This window comes from Gobio gobio (genome assembly GCF_949357685.1).
Source record: "Gobio gobio genome assembly, chromosome: 12".
Taxonomy (NCBI): Eukaryota; Metazoa; Chordata; class Actinopteri; order Cypriniformes; family Gobionidae; genus Gobio; species Gobio gobio.
The window spans coordinates 49,997,860-50,017,819 of record NC_137105.1 but is presented as its reverse complement, the minus strand read 5'-3'; the positions used below and the strand labels follow the sequence as shown (position 1 = coordinate 50,017,819).

Here is a 19,960-nt window from a genome sequence, read left to right as displayed (position 1 = left end):
GTGAGGTGCAGAGCTGGAGTGGGACTGTGTAGTAAATGTTGGAAGAGCTTGTGTGTCCCTGAGCTTGGCTCTGCTTTGCGCCAGCTCTTTATGTCTGGTCGAGCTGCTACCGAATGGATGTTTGGCTTAGCAAATTGTAGAACAATAAAAGGACTGTTGCTTTTGGGTGTTGGCGTTGTGTGCAGATCAGTTTTATGTGTTCAAAGAATAGACTGTAAAAAAATATGGACGTAGTGTCCGTGACGTCGCCCATAGGATCTGAAGAGCAGTTCTGAAGTGTAAAGTCCTCTCCCGGATAACAGAAAATGGGCAAAGAGGCGGGACGTGGGCAGAGCTAAGGTGACGTCATGACTAACAGACAGCAGACAAACGGCAATCCACCTGTCACTCAAAGTGGCCACGCCCTTAATTATGCAGAACTCAAGGCTTTATGTAATGTAAACGAATGAGTTATAAAACATTCCCCCCCCTCACAGTCGTCATAAAGAGCAAAATTATCCGTATAGACCAAAAGCACAATGTGTCCCAGACTGTAAACATGTGTTCTTCTGCTGTAAAGTTGGGCATTTTAACATGAGCTCAATGAGATTCTGCTCCTTCTGGAGTCTGTCTCTAGTGGCCAGTCCATGAACTGCAGTTTAAGTCACTTCCGTATCGGCTTCAAGAGAAACTGGGGGAGGTTTTGCCGCTTGGTTCAAAGAGTGGATCCTAATATGGTTGGGACTGTTAGTGCCTGTGCTGTTAAAAATTAGTAGGAGGAGAACAGGAAGTCATAAATGCTCTGCTATAACTCTGGCACAACGTGTTAAGTTACTTTAGAAGGTCAAAACTATGATAAATGAAGATTAAGTAGTTTTACCTAGTTTCCTAACCTTCTCTCATTCTACACGTTATGTCCACTTAGTCAAGTCATCTTTATTTCTCCAGCGCTCTTCACACACAGACGCTTCAGAGCAGCTTTACACTGATGATAGGAGATGAGTTTAGTTTTAGATGAAAAGCTAAAGTAAGTTTTTGATTGATTAATTTCTGTTGTAAAAACTGATTTCAAAATGTAAAAACGCATATCAAAAATATATATTGCACAAAATGAAAACAATAATGTAAATATTATTATTATAAGTGTGAATCAAAAAATTACAAGCGCATTTAAAAAAATAACAAGCGTGATTTCATCTCTTAAATGTCTTTAGTGTGTGTGTGTGTGTGTTTGGTCAATATTTAGACTTTTTTAAAATCTAAATTCAGCTTTTTATCTCATAATCAGGACTTTTAATCATAATTTAGATTTTAAAGTCATAATTTTGACTATTTATCTAATAATAAGGACTTTTAAAATCATATTTGCAACATTTAATCTAATAATGAGGACTTTTAAAATCATATTTTTTACTTTTACCTAATAATGAGGACTTTTAAAATCATATTTGCAACATTTTATCTCTTAATTATGACTTAGCATGTCATATTTTCGACTTTTTATCTCACTATTATGAATTTTAAAATCAAATTTTTGACTTTTTAACTAATAATGAGGACTTTTAAAATCATATTTTCAACATCTTATCTTATAATTTATGACTTAGCATGTCATATTTTCGACTTGATCTAATAATGAGGACTTTTAAAATCATATTTTGACTTTTTATCTAATAATGGGGACATTTAAAATCATATTTTCAACATTTTATCTCTTAATTTTGACTTTATGATAATTGAAATGAGCTGATCAGTGATATAGTTGAATATTTAGTGTCCCCAACTGAGCAAGCCAAAAGCCTTACAATGTTAGTCATAGTTTCTTGCACTTAAAACGCATATTCGTTTCATTGCCATTTTCCACCCTCAAAATTAGCAAACAAATCAACATTAATAAACAGGTGGTGTTTTTAATGTACTTTTAAGTATACATATACGTGTATGTTAATAACCTCTTTAATGTTTGGCTAACCTTTGCGTGCCAGCATTGTTCATCATGGTTAGGTTGAGTCATGTTACAGAATACTGTAGGTGTTGATGTAAAAATGTGGGCGGTCATATATTAATAATTGCAATGTCACAATCATTTGTAGTTTTATTTTAGTATTGGGAAGTTATTTTAGTGGTTTTAGGGATTTTACACTTTATTTTAGGGTTCAATTCTCACTATTAACTAGTTTAGTAACATGCATATTACTATGATATTGTCTGTTTATTAGTACTTATAAAGCACATATTAATGCCTTATTCTGCTTGACCTTATTCTACATCCCTTAATCAAACCCAATACATAAACACTACAATAACTACCTTACTTTTAATAAGCAGTAAATTATGAGGTTATTGAGGCAAACGTCGTAGTTAATAGTGAATATGTGACCCCATACTAAAGTTTTATTATTCATGTCTTTGACTCATTGGTTCTTTTACTTCCCATCATTACGTTATCACCAGACATCATGAAATTTTATATACATCTTTTTTTTTTTAATAATTGGACATGACCAAAAGACGGTCATTGCTTTGTTTCAATGATGGACTGCATTGTGAAAACTGTATCTTTATTTGTGTCGAAGGTCTATTGAATTGTATGTATGTTTGACACAAAGTGCAGTTGGTTCTAACGAATATTTCAGTGCTTTTATTTGAATGAAATATGAAAAATATGATTTTTTAAAAAAAAATGTTTACTAAAGGTTTAGAATAAAATAAATATACAAAGAAACTAAACGTACCTTTACTACAGAATTATTCATTCAGATTTTCATTTTTGATGTGTTGTAAATATGTGTTGTAATATAATAAAAGTGGTGGTTATGGGGGGAATCTGACAGGATCCATTGTTTATTTAGTGTTAAATATTTTATTCTTTCAACCACAGTAATGTTTCACCATTATGAGCACAGCTCTGCATTCTGAATCCCCATCATTTATAATATTATATATTTGTCTGTCTCTAGGATTATGAATCCATTGTGAAGTTAGTTGAAACACTGGAAAAGCTGCCGACCTTTGACCCCGTGGCTCATCCTCATATAAAGTTCCACTATGCCTTTGCCCTCAACAGGTGAGACTAAGCATCTTAATGTGCCTTAAAGGGATAGTTCACCCAAAAATGGAAATTACCCCATGATTTGAAATGTTGTCCTCCATTCACTGCCATTATAAAGCTTGGAAGAATACAAAATAACTCTAATTGTATTAGTCTGAAAGAAGAAAGTCATACACACCTAGGATGGTTTGAGGGAAAGTAAATCATGGGCTAATTCTACATTATGGGTGAACTATCGTTCGTTTTAGACTGAGCTACTTAGAAATAACATCCAAGCGAAAGCATTTTAACACATACAAATGTACACAAATCTTAACATTTATTTCCTGAATACTTTTTTCCAGTTATTTCTGGTTTTCACAGTGTTTTTTTGGTCTGTCTGTGCAGGAGAAACCTACCCGGAGACAGACAGAAGGCTCTGGACATTATGTTGCCATTGGTGAAGTCAGATGAACAGGTGGCTTCTGATATTTATTGCCTGGTAGGCCGAATCTATAAGGATATGTTCCTGGATTCTCATTTCACCGACACAGATAGCAGAGATCAAGGCATACACTGGTGAGGACATGAGTGTGAATCTCACCTAAACATCGCAGTCACATTTCACACCACGGAAATTAAGTCTATTTGTAGGAATGTTAACTTTTTGTCAGGTTTTGTTAGATTCACCAACAAGTAACAAACATCCTTGCAATGACATCCTCTCTCTCTCTCCAACTTCAGGTTTAGAAAAGGTTTTGAATCGGAGCCCACGCTGCACTCTGGGATTAACTATGCAGTGCTGCTACTGGCCGCAGGACAACAGTTCGATTCCTCCTTTGAGCTGCGTAAAGTTGGTAAGTTTGATTGACAAGTTTGGATCATATTGGCTTGAGCCACATACATTCCTAATAAAGCAAACTTTCATCCATTTATTTATTTTTGCTGTTGATGTCTGGCATCATAGAAAGTACTGGCCTGATATTTCTTTAATTGAAAGGACATAATGCATTGATTTAGAATTTCTCAATTTCCATTATATACTCGTGGTGAAAACATCTATTAACCTGTTAATATGAATGATATTAAAGTTTGAACATGCAATACAGACACAGATTTAACTGTTGTGATATACACCGATCAGGCATAACATTGTGCTGGTCCCCCTTTTGCTGCCAAAACGGCCCTGAGCCGTCGAGGCCTGGACTCCACTAGACCCCTGAAGGTGTGCTGTGGTATCTGACACCAAGATGTTAGTAGCAGATCCTTTAAGTCCTGTAAGTTGCGAGGTGGGGCCTCCATGGATCAGACTTGTTTGTTCAGCACATCCCACAGATACTCGATTGGATTGAGATCTGGGGAATTTGGAGGCCGAGTCAACGCCTCAAACTCGTTGTTGTGCTCCACAAACCATTCCTGAAGCATTTGTGCTTTGTGGCGGCGCATTATCTGCTGAAAGAGCCACAGCCAGCAGGGAAAACCGTTTCCATGAAAGGCTGGACATGGTCTCAACAATGCTTAGGTCGGTGGGACGTGTCAAAGTAACATCCACATGATGGAGGACCCAAGGTTTCCCAGCAGAACATTGCCCAAAGCATCACTGCCTCCGCCGCCACGCCTTCTTCCCATAGTGCACCTGATGCCATATGTTCCCCAGGTGAGCCACACACACACACACCCGGCCATCCACGTGATGTAGAAGAACACGTGATCATCAGACCAGGCCACCTTCTCCCATTGCTCCGTGGTCCAGTTCTGATGCTCACGTGCCACTGTTGGTGCTTTGGGCGGGGTCAGCATGGGCACTGGTCCAGTAGCTCGTCTGTTTGATCGGACCACACAGGCCAGCCTTCGCTCCCCATGTGCATCAATGAGCCTCGGCCGCCCATGACCCTGTGGCCGGTTCTCCACTGGTCCTCCATGACCCTGTGGCCGGTTCTCCACTGGTCCTTCATGACCCTGTGGCCGGTTCTCCACTGGTCCTTCATGACCCTGTGGCCGGTTCTCCACTGTTCCTTCATGACCCTGTGGCCGGTTCTCCACTGGTCCTTCATGACCCTGTGGCCGGTTCTCCACTGTTCCTTCATGACCCTGTGGCCGGTTCTCCACTGGTCCTTCATGACCCTGTGGCCGGTTCTCCACTGGTCCTTCATGACCCTGTGGCCGGTTCTCCACTGGTCCTTCATGACCCTGTGGCCGGTTCTCCACTGGTCCTTCATGACCCTGTGGTCGGTTCTCCACTGGTCCTTCATGACCCTGTGGCCGGTTCTCCACTGGTCCTTCATGACCCTGTGGCCGGTTCTCCACTGGTCCTTCATGACCCTGTGGCCGGTTCTCCACTGGTCCTTCATGACCCTGTGGCCGGTTCTCCACTGGTCCTTCATGACCCTGTGGCCGGTTCTCCACTGGTCCTTCATGACCCTGTGGCCGGTTCTCCACTGTTCCTTCAAGACCCTGTGGCCGGTTCTCCACTGTTCCTTCATGACCCTGTGGCCGGTTCTCCACTGTTCCTTCATGACCCTGTGGCCGGTTCTCCACTGTTCCTTCATGACCCTGTGGCCGGTTCTCCACTGGTCCTTCATGACCCTGTGGCCGGTTCTCCACTGTTCCTTCAAGACCCTGTGGCCGGTTCTCCACTGTTCCTTCATGACCCTGTGGACGGTTCTCCACTGGTCCTTCATTACCCTGTGGCTGGTTCTCCACTGTTCCTTCATGACCCTGTGGCCGGTTCTCCACTGTTCCTTCAAGACCCTGTGGCCGGTTCTCCACTGTTCCTTCATGACCCTGTGGCCGGTTCTCCACTGTTCCTCCATGACCCTGTGGCCGGTTCTCCACTGTTCCTTCATGACCCTGTGGCCGGTTCTCCACTGTTCCTTCATGACCCTGTGGCCGGTTCTCCACTGGTCCTTCATGACCCTGTGGCCGGTTCTTCACTGTTCCTTCATGACCCTCTGGCCGGTTCTCCACTGGTCCTCCATGACCCTGTGGCCGGTTCTCCACTGTTCCTTCATGACCCTGTGGCCGGTTCTCCACTGTTCCTCCATGACCCTGTGGCCGGTTCTCCACTGTTCCTTCATGACCCTGTGGCCGGTTCTCCACTGTTCCTTCATGACCCTGTGGCCGGTTCTCCACTGGTCCTTCATGACCCTGTGGCCGGTTCTCCACTGGTCCTTCATGACCCTGTGGCCGGTTCTCCACTGTTCCTTCATGACCCTGTGGCCGGTTCTCCACTGGTCCTTCATGACCCTGTGGCCGGTTCTCCACTGTTCCTTCAAGACCCTGTGGCCGGTTCTCCACTGTTCCTTCATGACCCTGTGGACGGTTCTCCACTGGTCCTTCATGACCCTGTGGCTGGTTCTCCACTGGTCCTTCATGACCCTGTGGCCGGTTCTCCACTGTTCCTTCAAGACCCTGTGGCCGGTTCTCCACTGTTCCTTCATGACCCTGTGGCCGGTTCTCCACTGTTCCTCCATGACCCTGTGGCCGGTTCTCCACTGTTCCTTCATGACCCTGTGGCCGGTTCTCCACTGTTCCTTCATGACCCTGTGGCCGGTTCTCCACTGGTCCTTCATGACCCTGTGGCCGGTTCTTCACTGTTCCTTCATGACCCTGTGGCCGGTTCTCCACTGTTCCTCCATGACCCTGTGGCCGGTTCTCCACTGTTCCTTCATGACCCTGTGGCCGGTTCTCCACTGTTCCTTCATGACCCTGTGGCCGGTTCTCCACTGGTCCTTCATGACCCTGTGGCCGGTTCTCCACTGTTCCTCTGAGCACTTTTGATAGAGACTGACCTCTTCAGACCGGGATCACCCCACAAGAGCTGCAGTTTTGGAGATGCTCTGACCCAGTCGTCTAGCCGTCACAATCTGGCCCTTGTCAAACTCGCTCAAATCCTTACGCTTGCCCATTTTTCCTGCTTCTAACACATCAACTCTGAGGACAAAATGTTCACTTGCTGCCTAATATATCCCACCCACTAACAGGTGATGAAGAGATAATCAGTGTTATTCACTTCACCTGTCAGTAGTCATAATGTTATGCCTGATCGGCATGTCTTTATCTTAAAATTAAATAAAACCACTACTCCTAAAGAACAACATATGGTCTTCTTTTAAACGAACGATATGTGCATTCTTGTGTTCCAATACTTTTGTCCATATAGTGTATTTCTTCTGTTGACATGTATCAATATACTGCAGGGTGTATATGTAATATATGCTCTTCATCCGTGTGTTTTGTAGGTGTGAAGTTGAGCAGTCTCCTGGGGAAGAAGGGCAGTTTGGATAGATTACAGAGTTACTGGGATGTGGGTTTCTTCCTCGGAGCTAGTATTCTCGCCTGTGACAACACACGGGTCATCCACGCCTCTGAGAAACTCTTCAAAATTAAAGCACCCATTTGGTATGTGCACACATTCACATTTTGCACACATGGTTTAAAATAATCTCAACATTTTGCTCATGCTTTTGGAATTAAAACAAAACAAAACTGTGATTCTGATATGAATGTAGTTGTCAAAAGTGAGTCATAGGGTAACACTTTAGTATGGGGAACACAATAGTTCTTAAGGAAGTTGTTAAGTTTAGATATTGGGTTTGATTAAGGGATGTAGATAATGGCCATGCAGAATAAGGCATTAATATGAGCTATATAAGTACTAATAAACAGACAATATCCTAGTATTAGGCATGCTAATAAGCAACTCATAGTGAGAATTGAACCCTAAAATAAAGTGTCTTAAAGTCTTTTGGAGTACGGTTCATTCATTAAGGTGTTTGTGCTTTGTGTATTTCAGGTATCTACGCTCCCTGGTTGAGACCATCCTCATCTATAAGCACTTTACGAAACCAAGCGCCGAACCACAGGCCCCTAAACAAGAGCTTGTGGACTTCTGGATGGACTTTATGGTGGAAGCCACCAAAAACGATGTGACATCTGTCCGTTTTCCTGTAAGTCACATGTCACATTACGTTGCCACTTATGTTTACAAGTAAAAAAAAAAGCCAGTTAAGGCCGTGTTTACACCTGGTATTAAGATGCGTATTGGTTGATCGGATCACAAGTTGATGAGGGAGACACCTGGGGCCTCATTTATAAACGTTGCGTACGCACAAAAGTAGGCGTACGCCGCTCTCTACGCAATAATTGGTATTTATAAAAAGGCAAACTTGACTGGAAAATATGCGGTCCTTCACGCAAGCTCTGACCCAGGCGGACGCACAAAAACGGGTGAAATGAGAAATGGCGACACCGTCGGCAGATGGAAGAAACACGTGAAAGTGTGTGAAACTGTTGACCGTTGTGTAAAAGAAATGGCTATGCCTCTCATAAATAACATGAAGACTTCACAAAGCAAGTCTTACAATTAACAGCCTACACGAACACCCGATCGATCTGCAGTGTAAAACAAACGAAAATCAAACGAAAATTACAACGGAAATGCAAAAAAAAGAAAGAAAGTGAAATATGTTCTGCAACAATATTGGCATGTTATGCAATTCATCCTCATAAATAATATGGTAAACAGAACGAAATAATGTACAAAACTGATATTCTCGTCAATGTGTCCGTCTGGCGGAGCAGATATAGATGCAATTAGATAGACAGATAGATAGATAATTAGGGAGATATATAGATAAATAGATGTATTAATTGTCCACTGGGGAAAGTTGTTTTCATATTAAAAATTTCTTCATCAGCTACGGAATCATGGTATTCATGCAAATGCCTTTAGTTTGTTTTATTTTCGATAAAATAACATATGACGTATGTCTCAACCGTTCAGAAAGCTGCAAGAAATTACATTTGCACTGAACTATTTCCCATTTCCACGTAGATAAGGGATAGGGATTAATAGGGATTCCCCAATAATTGCGCCAGTCTCTCATCAAGAGGGGTCAAGGCCCGGGTATACTTCACTTACCGCGCCCGGACGCGTCACGCGCGCAGCCCTGTCCGCGCGTCTTTCAAAGTATACTACACAACGGATGCGCGGAGGATCGCGTTCGACACATGCGCAGTAAAAAAGTGTCTATGCTCTACCAGACATCGGAGGGCAGCACTGAGTCCTGTCATCAACGGGACATTCGCTGGGCATGATCGGAGAAGAACTGTAGTGCATCCACCATTGCTACATAGTTTGGAAGAAACACTGAAGAATCAAAAATTCTCTCTTTTTTTTCCAAGTGTGTTGTTTTTAAACCGGTCTTTGCACACTCTTCTTCGACGGCTGAACACTGTGCTCAATACTGTGTTTATTGCCACCTAGTGGACTCTTCTGTACTGCTGGCGCATGCGCTGTTGCACGCGGACCGTCCGCGCGGTCACAAAATTTGGGCTGCGCGCGGACGGGGTGTGCGGCTGGCCGCGAGCCCTCCGAGTGACGAAAATTACGTCATGCGGGCGGTGCACGAACGCGGACGGCCGAAGTATACCCGGGCCTTTAGCTCCGGTGTCCCGTCTCCTCCACCCGTGGCAGACACACTCTGGCGATGGAGCGCTAGATGCTGTTTTGCCTCGACTCTGATGTCCAACCATTTCTTTTTTATTTCGGCCATGGTCCGAGGTTGTGAGGCTACAGCATTTACGGCGTCTGCAATCTTTTGCCACTCAAGTGCCTTTTTGGCATTAGTAATGCCCACACTGTGCCTTCCAAAAAATATTTTTCTCCTCTTTTCCACCTCGCCAATGATAACTTCTACTTCACATTGAGTGAAGTTACGTTTTTTTGATTTCCTCTCTGTGTTTGCCATGATTTCGCAATCGATGAATATTAACTTGTGGGCGTTTCACGGACTATTTATGGGCAACTATGAGCGTGACATGAAGCCGCAAAAGCTGCGCTACATTTAGAATTGATTGTGATTTATTAAGGGAAAACTGCGTAGGATGTGCGTGCGCACGGTTTTATAAATCCGAATATTTCTGTGCGTACGCACGTCCTATGTTTCATCCGTACGCCACTTCTGACGCAAATCCTACGCAAAGTTTTATAAATGAGGTTTTAATCCGTCTCTTTTGAGGGTCTATGAACAGGTTAATGTATTGGCCTATTCAGAAATTTCGATCTAATGGACAAAATTAGCTCGCAAAATGTACATATAAATGCGCACAGAGCCGAAAGAGAACATTGTGCTTGGTACGTTTTTCGTGTTCAAACCAAACTTGTGTCCCCAGCCAATAAAGTTTATGCGTTAGGTCAGTAGCCGGAGAGTAGGGCGTCTTTTAGAGGCTGCTCCTGTGCATTTGACCACATGAGCGTCTACACTACAAAAGCAATCCGGTCGAATGTGTTTCCGTCTACCTCTGGAAGTGGTCGAAAGCGGATAAGCTCTTTATGTTTTATGCCTTTACAAGAAAGGTAACAAATTAATTGCATATGTTAACACGCTAATTTTACAGTACTTCATATTTTTGTCCAGTATGCAGTATTCATGGGTGCTACTTATTTTTTATGCTAGAGTTACAGCCTAAGACTATAGGGCATTATTGGCTGTTATCAGTGTAAATTTTGCTTGTTTTTGGTGTGTGCAGGTATTGATATTGGAGCCCACGAAAGTGTACCAGCCATCTTACCTCTCGATAAACAAAGATGCGGAAGAGAACACGTTATCCATCTGGCACGTGACCCCTGATGACAAAGTAATAAATCATTTACTATTTACCCATTTGTTCTTAAATTTGTTGATTAATTATCTAAATCCTTCAACATTGCTGTCTTGATTTAAGTCCTAACCTAATATGTTATTTCATTGGTTAAAGCCATTGTTTTGTATGTCCACTCTTAAATCATAGTCTCGGGTATTTCTACAGTCATGTTCTAGTCATTCTAATATTTTCTATATCTACAGGGTCCTTAAAAGCCTTCAAATAAATTTTGTTTGATCAAATTTAAGGTCACAGAATGTATTAAAGGAACACGTCACTTTTTTTAAAAAATAGGCTCATTTTCCAGCTCCCCTAGAGTTAAACAGTCGAGTTTGACCGTTTTCGAATCCACTCAGCCGATCTCCTGGTCTGGCGGTAGCACTTTTAGCATAGCTTAGCATAGATCATTGAATCTGATTAGACCGTTAGCATCTCGCTCAAAAATGACCTAAGAGTTTCGATATTTTTCCTATTTAATTTTCCTATTTAATTTAATTCGCAATGATATTTCGCTAACTTTTGTCAACATCACCAATGTGACAACCTGCTTACACAGAGAGCGCTGGGGACTATTTTCAGGTGCTGTGTAATATCATTGCGCCGCTGCACTCATGGGACGGCTCACAGCTCTTGATTATTATGCAGGAATGAGAGTTTAGTTCCTGCCATATCGGCCTAGAAAAGCACAACTTTTCATTTTCCGACGGTCTTAGTACACGATTTAACGACAGAAGAGTCCAGTTTTAAATAGGAAAAATATTGAAACTCTTTGGTCATTTTTGAGCGAGATGCTAACGGTCTAATCAGATTCAATGATCTATGCTAAGCTATGCTAAAAGTGCTACCGCCGGAGATCGGCTGAATGTATTCGAAAACGGTCAAACTCAACTGTTTAACTCTAGGGGAGACGGAAAATGAGCGTATTTTCAAAAATAGTGGCGTGTTCCTTTAACACATGGATTCGAAAACGCTAAAACTCAACTATCTCAAAATTTGGGGATGGAAAAACAGGAATCACCTAATGTGATTATTAAACTTGAAAGATATTTTAATTAATATGAATGCTGCATTTTCTAAGTAAAAAATCTTTCTGTCTTAGAATACAGGGATCCATGAGTGGAATTTCAGTGCGGCATCAGTACGAGGTGTGAGGTAAATGCTCTCTTCCCTAATAAAGCTGAAGTAAACTCACATGACATTGTGTTGTGCAATGATCAGTTGTAGCTGAAACTATATTGTCTATTTTAACACCATGTTGTTCAGCATCCAATAAGTATGTATGCGTTTAAAGCATCTAAACTCAAAGGTGGTGTGTTTTTACTTTTGTTTATTTTTTTAACACATTCAGCATCTCCAAATGTGATGAGCGCAGCTGTTTCCTGTATGTGGTGAACAACTCAGAAGACTTCCAGATCTATTTCTGCACAGAGATGCACTGCAAAAAGTATGTGTGTGTGTGTGTGTGTGTGTGTGTGTGTGTGTGTGTGTGTGTGTGTTTGCAAACGCCTTCTTTTCCCACATTTCATTCATTCTTCCTTACAATGCCATAGACAAACTAAAGACACATGTGATTGTCTACTAGAGTTATTTTAGCAATGCACAATGTACCGGCCAATGCTAAAAGCAATTATCCGCAGACATTGGCTGATTGTTTAAAAACAGACAGTTATTTCTTGTCAGGAAAAAGAGATGTGAGACAGATACAAACTTATGCAATTAATAAAATATCTCCGGCTGTGGTGAAAATATCAGCAGATTTGCCGTTTGCGACTGCTTGATCTCTGCAGTTTAGCAACAGTTCATTAACTGTCTGTGCCGAGTAATATGTCCTTGCAAATGCTCCCATTAATATCAACAAATATACTAAATGTAGGGAGCATTGTAGTTTGGCTTTGTCACTTGCCATGTATATTGGGTATTTTACTCGATTGTCTATATTGCAAGCATGAGGTGCATCATCTAGTACAGGGGTTTTCAAACTTTTTGTGTGTGTGGACCACTATTTGTAATCGAAAAATTTTGCGGACCACCTCATAACACACATAATAAAATATGTCTACACAGTCCTACCTGAATTAATCCGCACCTCTAAATAGGCTTACTAGCACTAAAACTATAACTAATCATCACATCAGTAGCTACAACAGGCTTAAAAGAAAGTTTACTGCACACAACGGCTGCCACATATTTAATGTATTTATTTACTCAAGCGCCCGAGGGCATAATCAGGTTAATTTGAACAACAGGCTTATTTCCATAGCAATGGAAAAGAACTTGGATAGTCAACATTTCAAAACCTTTGGCATTTCTGAAAAAAAACCTTTCAGAAACACGAGATCAAGAAACTAAATGGAAATTAAAATAACAGGTCTTCTTCATTCCATTTATAAATATTTTGTTTCATAAAACTGCCTATAAAGGCTATGCGTGTGATGTGACGGTACGAGACTTCTACTGCTTTAGCAGTAGAGCCACCTGCAGATGTCGATTCTATTACTTTTTTGCTTGTGCGGTATTCTTGGAGCTTACTTTTGAAAAACTCGACTGGCTTGGACATAAATTCCCTAAGCCTGGTTTCCAAATGCCGGCGAAGATTTGATGGTTTCATGCTCTCGTTAGCCAGTGCCTCGTAGCAACAAATGCAAACGGGCAACGGCTCGTCTTCGGGGCCGGTGTAGCTGAAACCTAATGCTAAATAGCTTTCGCTGTGTTTTCTCTTCACCCTCCTTTTCTTTGTTTTTTTATGATGAATCTGGCTCATAGATGCATCCGACTCACTGTCAATCTCTTCATTTTTTTGTAACTCCTGCCTCTGTCTCTTTTCTCTTCAAAGAACCTGTTGCTATCCACCGATCCTTAACGGCACTGAACTTGAACGTCACGGCCGAGCGCCACTAGCCTATTTTAGTAATCGCACAATAACTTGACAATTTAATACAAATGTTATATCTATATAGGCCTACATATTCTGTTTACTTTAAAAAAAAATTATGGGAATTTCCTGGTAAAATGAAGGTTAAAAAATATTATTTTATTTTATTTTGCCTTTCCACGGACCACCTGCAGTACCCTCACGGACCACTAGTGGTCCGCGGACCACAGTTTGGGAATGACTGATCTAGTAAATCCCAAAAATATTACGCTGCTTTTTCAGTGTTTCTTCAACACTTCATTTAACCCTCTGGGGTTCTTCGGTCATTTCTGACCTGAATTCTTTTTTTTTTTTAAATGTTAAAAATCGTAGCTTCATCGGAATGGTCCGAAACTTGGTGACTTTATTGGTACTTGGTATATAAACACACAAATACACACAAATGAATGGGAAATTCGTTTTTTTGTGCTTACAATCTACAAATCAGCCAGGATGCAGAAAAAAAGAACTCAACAGTGAAGGGGTGAATCTCTAAAACATCAAGAGTGAAAAACAGACAAAAAAACTCACACACACACACACACACACACACACAAACACAATTAGCTTTTGGAATGGCACGCGTTAATTTGTGTGTGTGTGTGTGTGTTTTTGTGTGTATAAGTGTGTGTGTGTGTGTGTGTGTGTGTGTGATTTTTTTTGTCTGTTTTGCACTCTTGATGTTTTAGAGATTCACCCCTTCACTGTTGAGTCCTTTTTTTCTGCATCCTGGCTGATTTGTAGATTGTATGCACAAAAAAACAAATTTCCCATTCATTTCCTATGGGGGTCATTTTTGGGCCGAAGGTCCTGAATGTGACAATTTTTTTTTATGACCACTTAGACTTTTCAAATCCTGTCCCCAATTTTTTTGGGTGTTTATATACCAAGTACCAATAAAGTCACCAAATTTCGGACCATTCCGATGAAGCTACGATTTTTTTTTTAATTATAGAACGCAAGATCCACTATAGTGGTAAAAATGTGATGGCACCGATCTCATTAAAAAAATTGCTTTCATGAGGCCTAGGTTTGACTCTAAAATGAAATACAGCTTTAATAAAAAAAAAAAAAAAAAAAAAAAAATATATATATATATATATATATATATATATATATATATATATATATATATATATATATATATATATATATATATATATATATATATATATATATATATATATATATATATATATATAAATATATATACACAAATTTTTTTATTATTTTCAATGGGAAAAAATGGGTCATAATTATTGCATAAATATTAATTATTAATCATAAAATTATCTCAAAACACCAAAAAAGAAAAGAAAAAACATTATTGAACAAAAATATTTCAATGATTTTACTCAAATCTTTTTTTATCTTAATCCCGCCCTCCTGAGTGTGACCCATAAATGAAGACCCCCAGAGGGTTAATGTGCCACCACTAACAGAATCTATTGAATGAAATATAAGCTCTTGATATCAGCAGATGTTGTTCTAAATAATTGAGTTTTTATAATCTGCGCACTAATTTTGTGTATCCCTGCTGTGAAGGTGTAAAAGTTAATCCCAATATTCGTCTTTGTGTATTCAAAGGATCATCATTAAAATAATTAGACTTTTAGTTGCTGCATCATATTTTGATTTGTGTGTTGTGTAGGTTCTGTGATCTGGTCAACGCTCTCACTGAGGAGGCCTGGAAAGGCACAGATGACACAGAGTGTGAATCAGAGGCTTTAGAGGTAAAATAATAAGCCAGAAATTCACCTTAATTGGGGATAATACTGTATAATATAATGTGATCAAAAAATGCTTACCCAAGAAAGTTGATTTGTGTGTTTTTTGTGTGCCTGCAGTATGATTATGAATACGATGAGCATGGAGACAGGGTGGTTCTGGGTAAGGGCACATTTGGGGTAGTTTATGCTGGTCGTGACCTCAGTAACCAGGTGCGCTTAGCCATCAAAGAGATTCCCGAACGGGACAGTAGGTGAGGAAATCCACTTTAAAAATCAAATTACTTTTGGATTGCAGTATATTCTTTTTTGACAATGTTGACGATTTTAAGCATTAGTGAATACTATAACTATAGGAACATTTCTCATTGCACAGCCTGTGAACAGTGTTTATATTTGAACTGAAACGGACACTTACTAAACCTCAACCGTTTCAAGCATTCAGGGATGGAAAATTTGTGATTTTCCACTATTCCAAATCCACTAGTCTCATATTGAATCAACATTGGACGCAATTTGTCCCATTTATTTCCTACACATCATTCTATGAGCACACAATAGCCCTATTCAGATGTTAATTGTTTCTCATGGGGTATTTTCATCATTGACAGGAGCTAGTCAGTGATTTTATTGCCGTCCAAATCCAGAATGTCAGGGTTTACCAACTGTTTTTATATAAACACCTAGCCTGACGTCTACTCAATTCTAGTCAGGAAATAAAATGCCTCTGCTCTCAATTGGATAGACCTACAACCAATCAGAGCAATGGAGCGACGCATAGCTGTCACTTCAAAAATGTACTGTTTATATCCTTTTTGACCACTGCCGAGCACCGTACGGTTGCGCTTCGCTGTAATTTGGATGCATTTTAAAGATCTAGACTACACTTTTGTTACTGAAATGCTGGAAAGTATTTATAAGAACACTCTCGGCTCAAAATAGAAAGAGGAAAAGCACAAACATTTGAAAACGGGCGGAAGCAATTATATACATTAAAGGAACTGTATGTAGGATTGTGGCCAAAACTGGTACTGCAATCACTTTCAAATTACTGTAGAGCGGTGTATCCCCTCTCCCCCTCCTTAGACATTTTTTATCCAAAAAGTTTGTAGCTGCAACTGTGGTAACTAGAGCAGAGCTGGCAACCCGGATGCCGAAACACTACTGACTTTGTGATTGGTAGATAGGTGGAGGGTGGCGCTTCAGGCCAAAACACAACATGTCAACATCAACATCAGTTGAGGGCTGCAACTTCACTTTTAAAATGACAATATCCTGGCCGGACAACTGTTGTCAGTGATATAAGTATTTGAAATTAACATGATTTCTTAATGTCTAGTGACATATCAGGGCCATTTTATGATTAAATGAAATACAATTCTTACATACAGTTCCTTTAAAATAACCAAGCAGCATTATGTTTACCTCATGTAAATAAGAGGCTGTATTTCCGCTCATTTCCACATTTTTAAAATGACATCCATTGCTTTAAGATAAAATAAGAGACAGAAACATTTTAACTATAATGTGCATCTATCTTTCTATTTTTTAAACAGGAGACTTAAACAGTTAAAGGTGTCATGATGAACTGCCGTTTTTTTTTTTTTTTTAAACAACTTATGACGTTCGTGTGTTTTTTACATTCAGACACATCATAATGAATAAATAATAGGCTATTTTCTGCCTTGGTTTTGAGGCTCTCTGAAAAACGGTCGGTTTTGATGGGTGTGCCGCACTGAAGACTTAGAAGTAAACGCCTACCGCTAGGATTGGATAAGATTTGCATATTTAATGAGCTTCAGCTCCCCTCAGTACATGTGGAAATTGTTTTGAAAGCATCTGAGGAAACGCTCACAGGACTCGCAAAATATCTTTATTAAACAAGCACAATGATTCATCTCTCATCCACCCGCGATTGAATTTCTGTATTACTTGGCTGGCCCGATCATCAGTGAATAGGCAAGGCAAGGCAAGGCAAGGCAAGTTTATTTGTATAGCACATTTCATACACAGTAGCAATTCAAAGTGCTTTACACAGAAATGAAGTTAAAATAGTCATAAGTCAATAAAATAAAAAAATATATAATATAACAGTTATAATAGGAATTAAAAGGAAACAAAAATAAAGATGAAATGCCCTATCTGGGGTGGAAGAAAATGGAGAGTCAGGTTTACATTACAAATATTTGTCAGGTAACTGTGCGTTTAGACAGTACCCTTACAGACAAATCTTCTTGGCCTAACTTTAGGGCGTTTTCTAGATGTTTTACCCACCAGAGCAGATCTAAACGGGTCTTCCTCGCACCGGAGGAAGTACTCAAAAAATATTTGTCAGGTAATTGTGCATTTAAACATTACCCTTACAGACAAATCTTCCTGGACAGGAACACCAGGGCTATCTCTACTTTGCTTTCTAATATAATCGCGAACCGTACACACACACATGCACGCGCGTGCGCAAGAAAGGAATGTTATGTCACTATAGCCCGTCGGCAGGCCGGTGATAGCCGGTCTGAAAAGCACATAGCCCCGGGACTTTGGGCTTTGCGAGCTGGTGTTACAAGTCCGAGTCTGATCACGAATAAACCAATAACAGCTTCTCCAGCCTGTGACAGCGTGCTAAGGTGTGTAATCAATAGATATCTAACGATCTGTAACAATGCAATACTAACACATATAAAAACATGTTTTACTCACATAAGTGTGTTGGACCGTTCCTATCGGATCCAATATAGAAGGCACAGCATTGTGTTTTAATCTCAATAGGTCTGCAAATCCAGACTCAACCTGTGTCTTGTTTACAATCGATTCCACGGTGAAATGAAGGCGGTGCTTCTGCGTGCTACTACGTCAGTGGTCGACATATTGTGAGATCTCTCGTTTTCTGGGCCTGGAGTCTATAGAAGCTTTTCTTTGACTAACAAGGACGTTTTCAGCTCTGAAACTTACAGGATATTCTTATATCACGATGAAGTTTTATATATCAAAGGCTCAAAGGAAAGTTGATCTCTCAATTCATCACCCCTTTAAATATTATATATTATTTTTTTATGATTAAATTCAATATTAATATATTCTTACTATTCCAAGCATATTACATTTTATTTACAGCAGTCAATCATGTTATTGAGCACGTGAGCTCAGGATCACAAATCTCGCTCCTCCACCGTGAATAAATCACCATCCGAATGCATGAGTTTTATCACTGAGGTGGCATGCAAATACATTTTTACAGGCGTCCACATGAGAAACAAATACCGTCTGAATAGGGCTACTGACATGATATAAAAAAACAAAAATCAATTTAGCAAGAAATGGCAATAGCAAAAGAAGCTCAGAATCATTGGGGAATGAGAGGCATGTTCTGCATATGCACAACGTCCCAGCGACGGAGCTTTTGTGTACATACACATATATAATCTAAATAAATATGCAATATTCATGTATGCTTTTGAGGGTATGAGTAAGCAGATGAACAAAAGAAAACATGGCAAAATGCATGCTACAGCTACAGTTTATCTGACGACACGTATAACGGCTGTGTGTTGGTAGATACTCGCAGCCTCTGCATGAAGAAATTGCCCTGCATAAACACCTCAAGCACAAGAACATCGTCCAGTACCTCGGCTCCATCAGTGAGAACGGCTTCATCAAGATCTTCATGGAGCAGGTGCCTGGAGGTGGGACAGATATGATAGTGTACTTTCACATTTAGGCCAAAATGCATCTGTATTATTCAAACGATTATGTAGGATGTGAAAGAAACGTTTGTGTTTTTCTGTGAATCGCAGGCAGTCTGTCAGCATTGCTCCGGTCAAAGTGGGGCCCTCTAAAAAACAACGAGCCAACTATCGGTTTCTACACCAAACAGATTCTGGAGGGTCTCAAATACCTGCATGACAACCAGATAGTTCACAGAGACATTAAGGTAATCAACCTTTTATTTTAACATTTCTTTCGAATTGTGAAATCGCACAAAAAAGTGAATGATTATCAGAAATGATTGATGTAATTCTTACTTTCATGGCATACAGGGCGACAATGTCTTGATAAACACCTACAGTGGAGTTTTGAAAATCTCTGATTTCGGGACGTCCAAGCGTCTGGCTGGAATAAACGCCTGCACTGAAACCTTTACTGGTAGTGTATTTGTTTTGCTATTTCTTTTTACTTAAATGGTTATTTCACCCAAAATGTTTAATTCAGTCATTAATTGCACATTAATTAGTCCAAATTTTCTGAACAGACACGATCACTTTATATGATGAACAGATTTTTTTATTCACTTGTAAACATTGATCAGTGAACATAAACAGAAACTCAACCGAACCTGCTTGACACGCGTGAGAACGAACCTCATTGGTTCTTGAGGAAGCTCAATCGTGATGCCTAACACGAGAATGAACCTCATTGGTTCTTGAGGCAGCTCAAACGTGATGCGTAACGCGAGAATGAACCTCATTGGTTCTTGAGAAGCTCAATCGTGATGCGTAACGCGAGAACGAACCTCATTGGTTCTTGAGAAGCTCAATCGTGATGCGTAACGCGAGAATGAACCTCATTGGTTCTTGAGGAAGCTCAATCGTGATGCGTAACACGAGAATGAACCTCATTGGTTCTTGAGAAGCTCAATCGTGATGCGTAACGCGAGAATGAACCTCATTG

At 40.4% G+C, this 19,960-nt stretch overlaps 1 protein-coding gene across 1 annotated transcript in view; it reads left to right on the top strand.

The window, feature by feature from the left end:
• The window catches only part of map3k5 (mitogen-activated protein kinase kinase kinase 5), an 83,643-nt gene that overhangs the window by 44,415 nt on the left and 19,268 nt on the right, over positions 1-19,960 (top strand). Inside the window, exons 6-18 of the mRNA XM_079830685.1 lie at positions 2,940-3,046; positions 3,419-3,589; positions 3,755-3,867; positions 7,252-7,411; positions 7,806-7,959; positions 10,544-10,651; positions 11,757-11,809; positions 12,006-12,101; positions 15,220-15,301; positions 15,416-15,549; positions 18,848-18,975; positions 19,087-19,223; positions 19,330-19,435. Coding sequence (XP_079686811.1) covers positions 2,940-3,046; positions 3,419-3,589; positions 3,755-3,867; positions 7,252-7,411; positions 7,806-7,959; positions 10,544-10,651; positions 11,757-11,809; positions 12,006-12,101; positions 15,220-15,301; positions 15,416-15,549; positions 18,848-18,975; positions 19,087-19,223; positions 19,330-19,435 — 1,549 coding nt within the window. The remainder of the gene's footprint in view (positions 1-2,939; positions 3,047-3,418; positions 3,590-3,754; positions 3,868-7,251; positions 7,412-7,805; positions 7,960-10,543; positions 10,652-11,756; positions 11,810-12,005; positions 12,102-15,219; positions 15,302-15,415; positions 15,550-18,847; positions 18,976-19,086; positions 19,224-19,329; positions 19,436-19,960) is intronic.